This window comes from Azolla caroliniana, unplaced genomic scaffold (assembly GCF_043228905.1).
Source record: "Azolla caroliniana isolate FFs.n. ecotype wild unplaced genomic scaffold, voAzoCaro1.0.p SCAF_11, whole genome shotgun sequence".
Taxonomy (NCBI): Eukaryota; Viridiplantae; Streptophyta; class Polypodiopsida; order Salviniales; family Salviniaceae; genus Azolla; species Azolla caroliniana.
The window spans coordinates 17,720,918-17,732,761 of NW_028230446.1; the positions used below are offsets into that span (position 1 = coordinate 17,720,918).

Consider the following 11,844-nt stretch of genomic DNA (forward strand, 5'->3'; position numbering starts at 1 on the left):
CCCAAATAACTCTTTATGGTACTCCCTTCAGACTGGACTAAAGACTATGATCCCAAGAATTGTATGCATTTCATGCCATGAGTCTGGTCTCGCAGATTAAGACCCAATGTTACATTTTGGAGTCAGAATTGATATTATCTAATAGATTCAGACCTAGACATTTTCCCATTCAAATGGGGGCACATTTTCTATTTCGGAAAATAAAAAAATAGAAGGCTGTCTTCAACCCCCCCACGTGGAAAAACTTCTTTCAAGAGACTAGATGAGAATTTTTGTTTTTAGAGAGCATGAAAGATTGTCATGATGGTTGAGAGCTTGCACCATGTAGACTGATATACTCTTTAAAACATTAAAATATGCTAAAAGGTCTATGATCAAATTTTTGTTTAGCATTTATCATTTTTTAAAGGATTTGATGCATCCTCCTTGCCCCTGGTGGCAATGATGACTGATCACATTTATAACTTAGAAATCCACACTATATCAAACGACTTATTTAGTATGATATATGTATAGTAAAGCTATAGGGTAAACCTATATATCTCATGATTTTCCAGAGTAAGTATAGTGCATTTTGTGATGGGATAGGATTTGCATTATAATTTATTTATCTGGTTTGAATTTCAATATTTGTGAATTTTTTCTTTGTTTTCAGTGATGTGAATCTAAACATATGACAATTGATTATCCAAAAGTGACATATTTGAATGAAATATGATATTAGTGAATCTACAAATGAACATGAAGATAACAAGGTTAAGAAACTACTCTTTCTTGCACAATACTTTATGTTACAAAGTAAAACCATTGGAAATTTATCCATCTCCATTTTGTGTGAAGCCATGGATTCTTCTACTGTACACAGGTGAATAGAAACATTGAGCTCAACAAACAAGCCTTTGTTTTTTAAGCTTGTGAAAAAAACCGTAAAGATCATACTGATCCAATAGTTTGTTGTTGAGCCACAACTTTTTTCTACAGGAGAACTCGAGCTATACCATCTCTCTTTTAGATCCACAACACTTCTAAGATGGAAAAAAAACAGAAGAAATGACATGGCATCAATTTCATGGAGGACTCTGGAAATTGGAAAAAAATTAAGTCAATGAAACATACAACACTGAGACATTTAAGCTTTGGGAGTTTGTGAGGTAGGAGGTCTTTGTAATGGTTTTAGTGCATTCATTATTTCCCCAAATGATGGACGTGCAGCTGGATTGCTGTATAAAATATAAGAATATTTGCTTAGAAAAAAACATTGAAAACGAAACATTTTAAACAAATGGGAGTTATGCAAAATGTTTTTTTGGGGCTTTGCCACATAAGTGATAGATCATGAGTTCAATTCTGACCTTCAATACTGTTCAATAAAATCCTTCTCTTATCCCTCATTAAGAGGAGTCAGGATTATCAATAATATATATACCATTCATTGCAGTTAATAAGTGTTTTTGAAAAGGCCATTCAAATGTTGAAAAGCTCATTTAAACTAGATTAAATGTTCCTTCATGCATGGCATTATTAATAGCCCAGCAACATAACTTATAGCCAATTACTCATCATGATGTGTTAATTATGCACAGTAGTTAAGTTGTTGAACATGCTGTTTGCTAATAATCAATTGGCAGTACGTATCCTCATTCCAGTAATAAGAGGCATGCATAAAATTGTCACTTCAGTCAGAAAACTTTTGATGGTATATTGGCAATTGTTTCCCAAGAAAGAAAGAAAGAACAAAGGGAAGTTCTAAACCACTCCTAGGCATAACAAAGATTAAAAAGAGGAAGGACAAAAACAAAAACATATGTACCTCTGCCAACACTGCTGAATTATTGTTATGATGGCTGGATCCAAGTCTTCTGGAATATCCAATGTTCTGTATTGAAAACCGACGGCTCCGACAACTTGCATTGGGTTCATACCGGCCCATGGCTGCTGCAAGGTAGCCAGCTCCCATAGTATCACGCCAAAGCTGTAGACATCCGACCTGAATGCAAACTTGACAATTCTCTAATATTTCTGAACCTCTAAAATGGCCTGTTATTTATTGTCTTCGTATGAAGAGAAAAGAAAGCATTGTGTGGCAACACATAAAACACTAGCAAAAACATAAATTATGTTTAATGTGTTACACGTTATGCACTCTATTCTCAGATTTCTTGCGTTACGTTTTTTATTGCATTGCATATTATACTACTTACTTTTCATTTGAAGGTTCATTCCGAAGAACTTCAGGTGCCATCCATTCAGGCTGAAAGACAAAAGTTGAAACACCCAAACCACAATTTTATTACCAAAACCATGACGATTATAGTGAAAACACCCCCATTAAGCTTGATATAAACCTACTGTTCCAGCTGTGGATTTCGAGGATAAGAATGTATTGTGTTTCATTCGAGAGAGACCGAAGTCACAAACCTACAAAACATGTCCACCTGAAACTTGTTATACAACACAAAAAGAGAATCAACAAGATCCATTTTCGAGTTTGTATATATTTAAATAGATAAAAACAAGTTCATATTCGGAAAAAAATCTTACTTTAACCACCCAGTTCTTGTCTACGAGTAGGTTTGGTGATTTGAGATCCCGATGCACAATAACTGGTGTGCTAGTATGCAGATAGTTCATACCTCTTGCCTAAGATATCCACACGTTAAATTTAAATCTTGGAAAAGAGTATCAAAAAGTGGAAGTAATTTCCTACATGGAAGATCTTACAGTAGTGTCTGCAAGACAAATATTCCATCATAAAACATATTCATCACAAGTTAAGAACTTACAACGTCCAGCGCCATGCGCATCCTTCTTCTCTCATCTAGATTACTATTAGAGCGATGAATCAAACGATAAAGACTCCCCCTGGTAAAAGAGTGGATTTGAAGCAATAAATATACACAATCTGGACAATAATCTGCTAGAGAATTGAGGAGAACATTCATAAAGACATAGATAATAGTGAAGTTCCACGTTAAATCCATCCTTACCTGGGAAGGAACTCCGTAACAATTGAAAGATTCGGGGGCTGCATAACAGCTCCCATAAAGAGAACGACATTAGGATGGCGCATTCGTTTCATCAAACGAACCTGCAAGAAGTCAGAATATGATGACAACTTTTTGATCCCTAACACCAAACGTTCTTAAATATTGTGACCCTTCCAATGGTATTTTTAGAACAGGAGGTCAGGAAACAACCAGTGTTTATAATTAGGACCAATCCATTGTTAAGTGATGGCTAAGAGGTAGAGAGGCACACTAAGGGCATTTGGTTCTATAGAAGTCTCATTGCTCAAGCTGATTAAATAAAAGTTAAAATGAGCTTCCAAAAGTTACAAAACTGGCCACCACCACCATCTTCTTTACTTCTCCACTTATTACTTTGACCACACTTCATCTCAGTCACATTTGAATATACCAAAGTGGCATTAAATATCTGGAGCAAGTCAAGATTTCTCATTCTAACACCTTATTCTAGAGCCTTGATTGACTACTCTGGGTATTCCCCCTGAGACACAATTGAGTATACCCTGAGATATTAAAAATGATACAGAAAATCTTTATCCACGACCATGTATTGGATAAAGCTGATAGTGCACATGATTGGGGTCGAACGTTTGTTCCGTCCGGGCATCTTTGTAAGACGTGAAACACCTGATCCCATTCCGACCATGATACCGCCATTAAAGACAAAGATATGGTCAAGTTCTTGAAAATTGTTCCTACCCACATAAAAAACATATATTCGGTGCTCACTAGTGTGGTGTGGGGGGGATAATTCTCTAGAAATAATCTAGTCTTTCAGCAAAACAAGATGTCAGCATGCAGGCAGTGATAGGAGATTGGTGGAATAGCAACATTGTTTTCTATATAAAAGACTCACTACTAATCCATACAGCTGATGACCGCAATGGGCAGCGATTGATCAAGTTCAAATTAGCAAATCACAAAACTAAAAGTATAAATGATCAGAGATTGAACTCAATTTCAATCATTTGCTTGCTTTGCACCATTTCTACACCAAGACTATACCACATTCATCAGGATCCTAGAGAAATGCAGAAATGCAGTATGATAATATCAGAGAGCATTCATTACCTCTCTTTGAAATTCCTCCAATGCATCGCCTGAAATATCTTGTTCAAGAAACTTTTTAATTGCAATTTCCTAAGACATAATTTATGCAGAAGTGTTAATGAAATATAGATAGTTAGCATCATGAGTACAACTTCATAAACTAGCTAAAACCTATTTAGTAAAGTCATTGCATTTCCTAGAAGCCTATGGTTGAGCTACATGGAAATAATACTACCAACTAAGATTTATTACATGTGGTATGCAATAGGATTACGTTTTCAATACTCGTAAAAAATTTAGGTGGTATGAGGAAAACCTTGTGTTAGTTAGCATATATAAACTAAACAGAGAATGAAAATTGTCAAATTGGTTGCAAATACCAACCGTTCCATGCCACTCTCCACGATAAACCTCTCCATAAGAACCTGCAACAAAAGATAAAGACATGATAAGCAATTATATGCCAAATAAACAAGTGAAATGACATCCAACCCTCAAAACTAGGGAGCCTATCCATAAATGAAAGATGAAACCCACTGATTGGTTTTAATGTAGCACATATATATAGCTAGAAAGTTATACTTTTATGTTGTATACGAAATAGGATTAGGATGATGAACATAGATCTGATTGTGAGTTCTCAGTTCTATGTTCATATCTCACGTATAGTACAACAGATTCTATACTCAATGCTGGGATCAATATATTTCTATTGTGCTCAATGTTAAATCAAGATAATGTGTCCCAGGCATCCAAAGTTCATTCCTTGTAACAAAAGATTATACAATATCCTGAGTTTATTATAATAAATATCATGATACATGCATTGTTAAAGTTCACTAGCCTGAAAAATTCATGTGGTTGGACTTCTTTACATGAATCAATATCCCAGGACAATTCAAGCATAAATGCAAAATTACCAACGTGAAGTTGTGTCAAGCTAAACGATTTCATTGGCTAACTACAGCTAGATTAAACCCATTATATCAACTTACCAAGCCCAATTCTTTCTCCTACAACAAGTTCTTCCCATTGAATCTCCCATTCAACCACATCATCAAGACCTCGATCTGACTTGGCACAAACAGACCCGGTGCATTTTCCTGAAACTCTTTCTTCGTCTAAGGCTTCCTCCTTTACAAACTCCGAAGCAGGAAAGTCGATACGTCTACCAACAACGGCAGAAGTTGCCATGAGCACAGCAGCAGTAGCTGTTGCAGCAGCTGCAACAGGAACCTCGAGACATGGATCAGAAACAAGATCTGACTTAGATGCTGCAACTACCATTGAAGAGGCCACAACTGCGGCTGTGGCAGCGGCAGCGGCAGCTGCTACAGGAACACGTTTTATAAGTTCAGATGGAATATTATCCTTCACCAGAGTGGTTCCCGTTGGTGACATAAGAGTAGAAGATTGTATAATAGCAGCTTCTGGTGATGCTGATGAATTTGGTGACGTATTTGTAGAGGGAGTTAAGGGTCTCCTCATCCCCAAGCCTTCCACAGAATGTAGCCGCTGCAGCAGCTTCTCCTTGGCAGTTTCTTCCGAGGTTCCATCAACAGTTAATGATGTACTAGAAGGCCTCCCTGGACTTGAACTATTCCTCTCTTCCATATAACCAGTACCCTTTTTATCAGTATTTTCTAATTGTTTTTCATTTGAAGCATTGCTCACTTCCAAATTTATAGGCGATGGTAATGCCTTCACAGGAATATCATTGAATAAGTTGGAAGGTGGTTGAAGCCCATTCTCAACAAGAAAGTCATGCAGCCTTTTTGCAAGTTTCGGGTCCTCTTTAGTAGCTTCCATCATGTACTCAGAAACACCAACATCTTTTACTTTGGAGTCTTGCATCCCTTCAGTCCACGATGGAGACCTCCAATGAGAAAAAGGTCTGTTTACAATAGGCAAAGTAGGGATGGCATCAACTTCCTCAAGTGGTTCACTTTCTTGATGTTCCACTGCCTTCACCCCAGGAACATTGCCAGCTAAATTTTTTGTTGATATGGGGTCTTCACATATAGCCTGACTATTGTAATCAACAAAAACATCTTTGCTGAAAATATGGTCACCATCTGTATCATCTGGAGCAGATGGAGTGCAAGGAATTACAGTTTCCTGATAAAGGTTGTACTTGGGATCATATGTAGACAGCATGCCTGGAGATCCCATCAAATCAACTATGTATTCCCTGCAGAAAACAAAATATCATCTTAGAATAGCAGGTCTCACTTAATTGATTTGTTTTGCGGATCATAACTTATTTGTTTACTTGAAGATGCTTTTACAGAACCAGAATGGTGTGGCTAAAGATATACCTTTATGAGAGTTGGACTTGTCTGGTTCATAAACTAAATAAGTGCAGAATACAAATGAGCAAATTATTGAGGGAATGAGACACAGAGAGAGAGAGAGAGAGAGAGAGCCGAGCCTAGACAAATGTAGCTAGGCTGTCTGGAGGAGACCAAAAGATTGTGCAGATAAAGCGCCTCAGGGGGAATGTTGGTGTGAACACGAATCAACTAACCTCTTGACTGTGCAGATCCCTTTACCAAGACCCTGGGACCTGAGTGGATGAAAATGTTATTGCAGAGCATTCATGTGAGAAAAACCGTAAATAGGAGGAAGCATTTATGTGATAGAATACCACATAATTGTATTTATATTTGCTCACACTTAGGAGCATATGAGTGTATGACTCAGTTGCATCATATCTCTGTTGTAATTACGTTTCTGCATCCTGCTATTGATATAATCTCTTACTTCTCCACTTTATTTGTGTGTTGACTTTCTATGGATATTCTATTTTTATTGCAACAGTTAATGGTTTCCAGAAAACTTCAAAACTTTGGCCTTCACTAAGAGCGGACTAATAACAAATTGGGTTCTCATAGCACCAAAAGGAGCCCCTATTCCACATAGAAATTTGCATCCAATATCATCATACTGATAAAATAGTATTTGGTCTAAATGTTCAAGATGATGTATAGAAATTGTATTGAAGAAAGAAGAAAGATATATTAACATCTTTTAAGGGGCCAAAATGGCAAATAAGACCAAACAAGAGATTACATCTTACAATGTTGTCTCATCCTTTGAGAAAAACAAACCAAAATAAACATAAATAAGTTAAAATGCAAATAGAAATAGAAAAAAACAAGCTTAATGTGCTCACTTATGGACACTCATTAAATCAATTTGGTGTTCATCACTGCTAGTTTGATGAATGTAGTCTAATTAGAGAAAAGATTGTGTTTGATGCAACAGATTTCACCATTTCATTTCAGCAGATTTATTTGAATGACATTCGCTAATGTATCGACACAGTAACGATATCACTCGACAGATAAATAATTTGTCGTGAATATATAGCATGAACACAACAGGTATTCAATATTTAACTTCAGCACACTAACCTTGCATCAATCTTGATAATGTTTATTGCTATTTCATCACTCCCTGTGTACTTCCTGCCTTTGACCAGCTGACAAGGCACTCCAATTGCGTCAGCTAAAACCTGCACAGAAAACAAAAGGATGAAATGATCAATCACATTATTTTCCTTTAGATACAATCTCCACTTTATCTTTCTGATATCATCTGTAGTTATTTTTGTTCAAGAAAGTTGCTCAACTTAAACAGTAAGGCACGATGCCGCTCAAGTCCGACTTGTAGACGTCCCAAAGGTAGTACGGCCTTTCCTAACGACAATCTTAGCTCTTCACTACTTGTTCCCCACATTTTGTGAAGTGAATCTGAATCACTAACCACACCACCCATCTGATCAGCTACCATGTCTGCTATTCTCTGTATCAAGCCATTTGTCTTCATTCCACCGGCCATACCCACTCTAGAGCTCAGCGACGTGGAGATGGCCTTTTGTTCGAGGCTTACTAGATTGTTATCTGTTACTCTGTTTACCAGGACAACCTCATAAGTCATCTGTTCTGACACTGGTGTCTCTTGCAAGTTTATCAGAGTTGGCATCATCTCTAAAGTTGAGTCTGATGTTATTCCATACACATCATAAAACCCATCCAAAACCTTGTCATCATAGTTAAGAATATTCAACTTCTGCAGTAAAGCAATAGCAACATTACGACAATGGAGCCATTTATCTGTTAGTCACCACACAAATTAACAAAGAAAACTTTCTATTTCTTTAGAAACTAAATATGGACCAGTCATAAAACCCATCCAAAACCTTGTCATCATAGTTAGGAATATTGAACTTCTGCAGTAAAGTTATAGCAGCATTAAGATAATAGAACCATTTATCTGTAAGTTATCAAACAAATTAACAAAGAAAATTTTCTATTTCTTTAGAACCTACATATGGACCAGTCACTACTATAGTAAAGAGAAAGAGAGCATCTAAATTACAAAAGAGGGGAGAACATCTTGATAAATACTGAAGAACTAGGTGTCTAGGACGAATGCGAGGGAAAACTTTTGTTTCTGATAAAGAGAGGTAAAGAGATACCGTACCACTTACTGAGCAATGCTAAAGGCTGGCTAGGGCATAATGGTTTTCTTATAGTATTTAATTTATGCAGTAAATCTCAAAACATGGGGCAGCCATCAGCCCAGAAGTCACCCAGACAAAAGCTATGGTTTTGTAAGTGAACCATTGCCCATATACCTCAACAAAATAGGATGGTGGAGCAAATTCATTGGGCAGTAATGGAAATCAGTCTTCCGGAAACATTGTTTTCGCCACATTTTCCATTTTATTTGCCTCCCTACTACCATATGACATTAATAATATAAGGATATCAAACTATTGTTGTCAAGGGGAAATGCAAGAGTGAATACATCATAAGAGAAGAAGTTACATCGAATTGTTTTGTGCATTTGCATGAAGCAACATAATGCCCATGCCTCCCTTCAATGGTTTCTATGCTTATGAAGACTCAAAACTTATATTGAAAAAAATAGATTACGTTTATAATGTGAACAATGAGTTCCTTATAAAGTAAAGCTTACAAAACTAGTTCGTCTAAAAGTTAGGAAATGTATTTCTAACCTTTACATATCCTATAGGCAAACTATGGATCATAATCAGTTGGGAACGAGAATCTACATACCTCTGATCCTTCTGGGGAAAGCAAAAATCTCACAAATGCTGGTACAGTGAGCTGACCCAGACAAAAGTGGAAGGTGACACACAGAATCAAGAGTTGGCTCTATTGCCACATCTTTTGTCTACTTTGACACTATAATCAGGGGAGGCACTTCCAAAGGGGGGAAATAAGCTTACACATGGAACAGAACCACTGATGGAGGTCAATGGAAGCAGTTGCAGATGAGATGATGCGCGTGATATTAATGATTGAAATACTTTCAGTGTAAGCATCTCAAGCTAGAGATATTTGTGCATAGCCACCAGGTTATGAATTGCCCGATTTAGAAAAACAATCTAGCAGCTCAAGAAGACGATTTGTGGGTTATAGCAAATTCTAAGAGCACGGAGTGAACGGATTAACAAAATTTTCATGGATTGCAGATACTAGAAGTGTCAAGCCAATGCAAACCAGTGTAGAACATCTGTGACAGCCAGACTTGCATGTGATTGCACTGAAACTGGTTTCCTGGGAGGACTAACTATGTTGACACCCAGTACCATTATGAACAAGGGGGTGATTGCAGATAAGAGTATCTGGGGCATCCTAGTGTAGCAATAAACGCGTGGATCTTTTCATGAAGTTGCTCCAATCAGAAAAACTTTGAAACTGTGTTTCCATATGTTTGACTTTAGTAATAACTTATATTACTACTGGGAGCATCAATATGATGCGGAAACCCACAAAAGAATGACAATATACAGAAAGCCCTCTGGATAGAGTAGGGCTTTGAAGCACTCCATGATTTCATTTGAAAGTTTTCTACGTTAAGTTCATACAACTACGCAGAGAATGTTTCTAGAATAACGTGAATAACACATGCTTTCATAAGGATAAGCCAATTGCCAAAGAATTAATGTGGATTAATATCCAGATACATCTGATGCCTTTGAATGATGATGATTTACAATGATGAATATCAGGAATGCCATTGAACCTGTTTTCAGTGTGGACCAGACAATTCAAATTGTTAAATTGGATTAATGTTTCCAGCATTATGCACAAACAAATGGTGATAGTGACGATTCTAATACTCATGTGAAACTCATTTAAATCTACAGTGATGAAACTCCTAAGTAAAACACTTTATTTAATAGAACAACTTACGGAATATTGGTAGGCAAGTAGCTCAGCTGTAGAGTTATTGGGTGGTGGAGTGGTTAAATCTTTAGCGACCTCGATGGCGGCAGCTTCAGGATCATCTCGAACACTAAGAGCCATCGCTACTTGAACTTGAAGGTCTTCATCTTGTAGAAGAATAGCATGATCACTTACAAGTCGGAAGACAGCATTTTGGTTCCTTTGAAGACCAATGCCAGATAATACATGTATAGTAGATTGATCATGATGAAGAGGATGAGATTGAAGTGAAGCTTCACCCATGGCTGTGGCCATATCAGTATTCGAACCTGAACGAGCTCGCGAATCTAAGGCCAAGGCAGCTAAGGAAGAGGTTGTAGAAGCTGCGACTGCATCCATGGCAGCATGATGCTCTTGCTCCAATTCCGATCTCATAGGATTGGTTTCTTCCAAGAAACCTGTTATGACATCAGTCTTGTGGGTATGATTATAGGTACTCATGGGTCTTTCTTCTTCCTTTTCCCCTTCTAATTCCCCTTCTAATTCTGAATTTTCTTCTCCTCCTCCTCCTCCTCCTCCTTCCCTTGATGATGATCTGAGGCTCTTGATGAAAGTGTGGGAGGTGTGGGAGAGGGAGTTCTTGGCAGCGGTGAGGAGACCGGAGGCAGCCTCTGGGAGCAAAAACAGGCCGGTTTTAGGGCTGGTTTTGGAGGAGGAGGAGATAATATCATCGTCCTCAGTATTGCTGTGGTCTTCTTCCTCATCTTTGACAACAGTTTCTTGGTGTGTGGGGGGTGGGGAGGAAAGGTGGAGGCGTCGGAAGAGGTTCTTCATTAGGGTTTTGTTGTGGTGGGGGGAGACAGAGGAGGAGGGTTAGTTAATTAATTAGCCATGGCTAAAAAGCCTCCTCCTGCTAATGGCGGCGACAGAGGAAGAGGAAGAGACGGAGGTCGTTAGTAACATACAGACAGAGAGAGAGAGAGAGAGAGAGAGAGAGAGATGGATTCTTGTTTAAGAGGGAGAGAGCTCTGTTCCAGATCGAGAGAGAGTTAAACACAGCACTCTGTTCTAGAGAGAGAGAGAAGAGAGCTCTGTTCTAGAGAGAGAGAGAGAGAAGGAGAGAGCTCTGTTCTAGAGAGAGAGAGAGAGAAGGAGAGAGCTCTGTTCTAGAGAGAGAGAGAGAAGTAGAGAGCCTAGAGAAGGAAGAGAGCTCTGTTTTAGAGAGAGGAGAGAGCTCAATTCTAGAGAGTGAATCTGTGGGGAAAAAGAGAGAGGAGAGAGAGAGAGAAAAAGAAAGAGAGAGAGAGAGAGAGTCAAAAGTTATTATTATTATTATTATTATTATTATTACAATTTACAAATATTATCCAGAATCCAGATTATTTTCTTTGTTTTTTTGTGTCTTCTTTGATTTACATACAATTAATTTTATCTATTTTCAAAAAATTGATGTAATTAATTAATAACTTACATAAACTATTTTTTGGAAAAAAAAAATTTAACTTACATAAACTATATGTAAAAAAATATGTGTGTATATATAGAATCAAAATTCTTCACCTTAA

The 11,844-nt window shown here is 37.5% G+C and overlaps 1 protein-coding gene across 6 annotated transcripts; it reads right to left on the minus strand.

Annotated features, from left to right (window-relative positions):
* Positions 1 to 746: 746 nt before the first annotated feature.
* On the minus strand, positions 747 to 11,310 carry LOC147858182 (putative serine/threonine-protein kinase SIS8). Of its 6 annotated transcripts, none has more exons than XM_087326926.1 (14): positions 10,307 to 11,307; positions 8,281 to 8,310; positions 7,710 to 8,120; positions 7,493 to 7,593; positions 5,072 to 6,267; positions 4,461 to 4,501; positions 4,098 to 4,166; positions 2,988 to 3,088; positions 2,784 to 2,862; positions 2,542 to 2,640; positions 2,350 to 2,418; positions 2,202 to 2,251; positions 1,811 to 1,987; positions 747 to 1,220 (listed from the first exon to the last, which is right to left on the minus strand). In XM_087326926.1, exons 1-14 carry the CDS (start codon positions 11,111 to 11,113, stop codon positions 1,130 to 1,132), a joined length of 3,321 nt encoding a protein of 1,106 aa, XP_087183052.1. In that variant the 5' UTR covers positions 11,114 to 11,307; the 3' UTR covers positions 747 to 1,129. The 6 variants fall into 6 exon arrangements, 5 of the variants coding, with proteins under 5 accessions (XP_087183052.1, XP_087183054.1, XP_087183053.1 ...); XM_087326928.1 differs by lacking the exon at positions 8,281 to 8,310 and having other exon boundaries at positions 747 to 1,022; positions 1,117 to 1,220; positions 7,710 to 8,150; positions 10,307 to 11,306; XM_087326927.1 differs by lacking the exon at positions 8,281 to 8,310 and having other exon boundaries at positions 747 to 1,025; positions 1,117 to 1,220; positions 7,710 to 8,150; positions 10,307 to 11,306.
* Positions 11,311 to 11,844: the final 534 nt, after the last annotated feature.

Coding starts and splice junctions, on each gene's coding strand:
- LOC147858182 (XM_087326926.1), bottom strand. CDS start 11,113: ATGAAGAACCTCTTCCGACGCCTCCACCTTTCCTCCCCACCCCCCACA. Junction 7,594..7,709: donor ATCGTGCCTTACTGTTTAAG/TTGAGCAACTTT, acceptor TTTTCTGTGCAG/GTTTTAGCTGACGCAATTGG. Junction 3,089..4,097: donor TGGAGGAATTTCAAAGAGAG/GTAATGAATGCT, acceptor GACTTCTTGCAG/GTTCGTTTGATGAAACGAAT.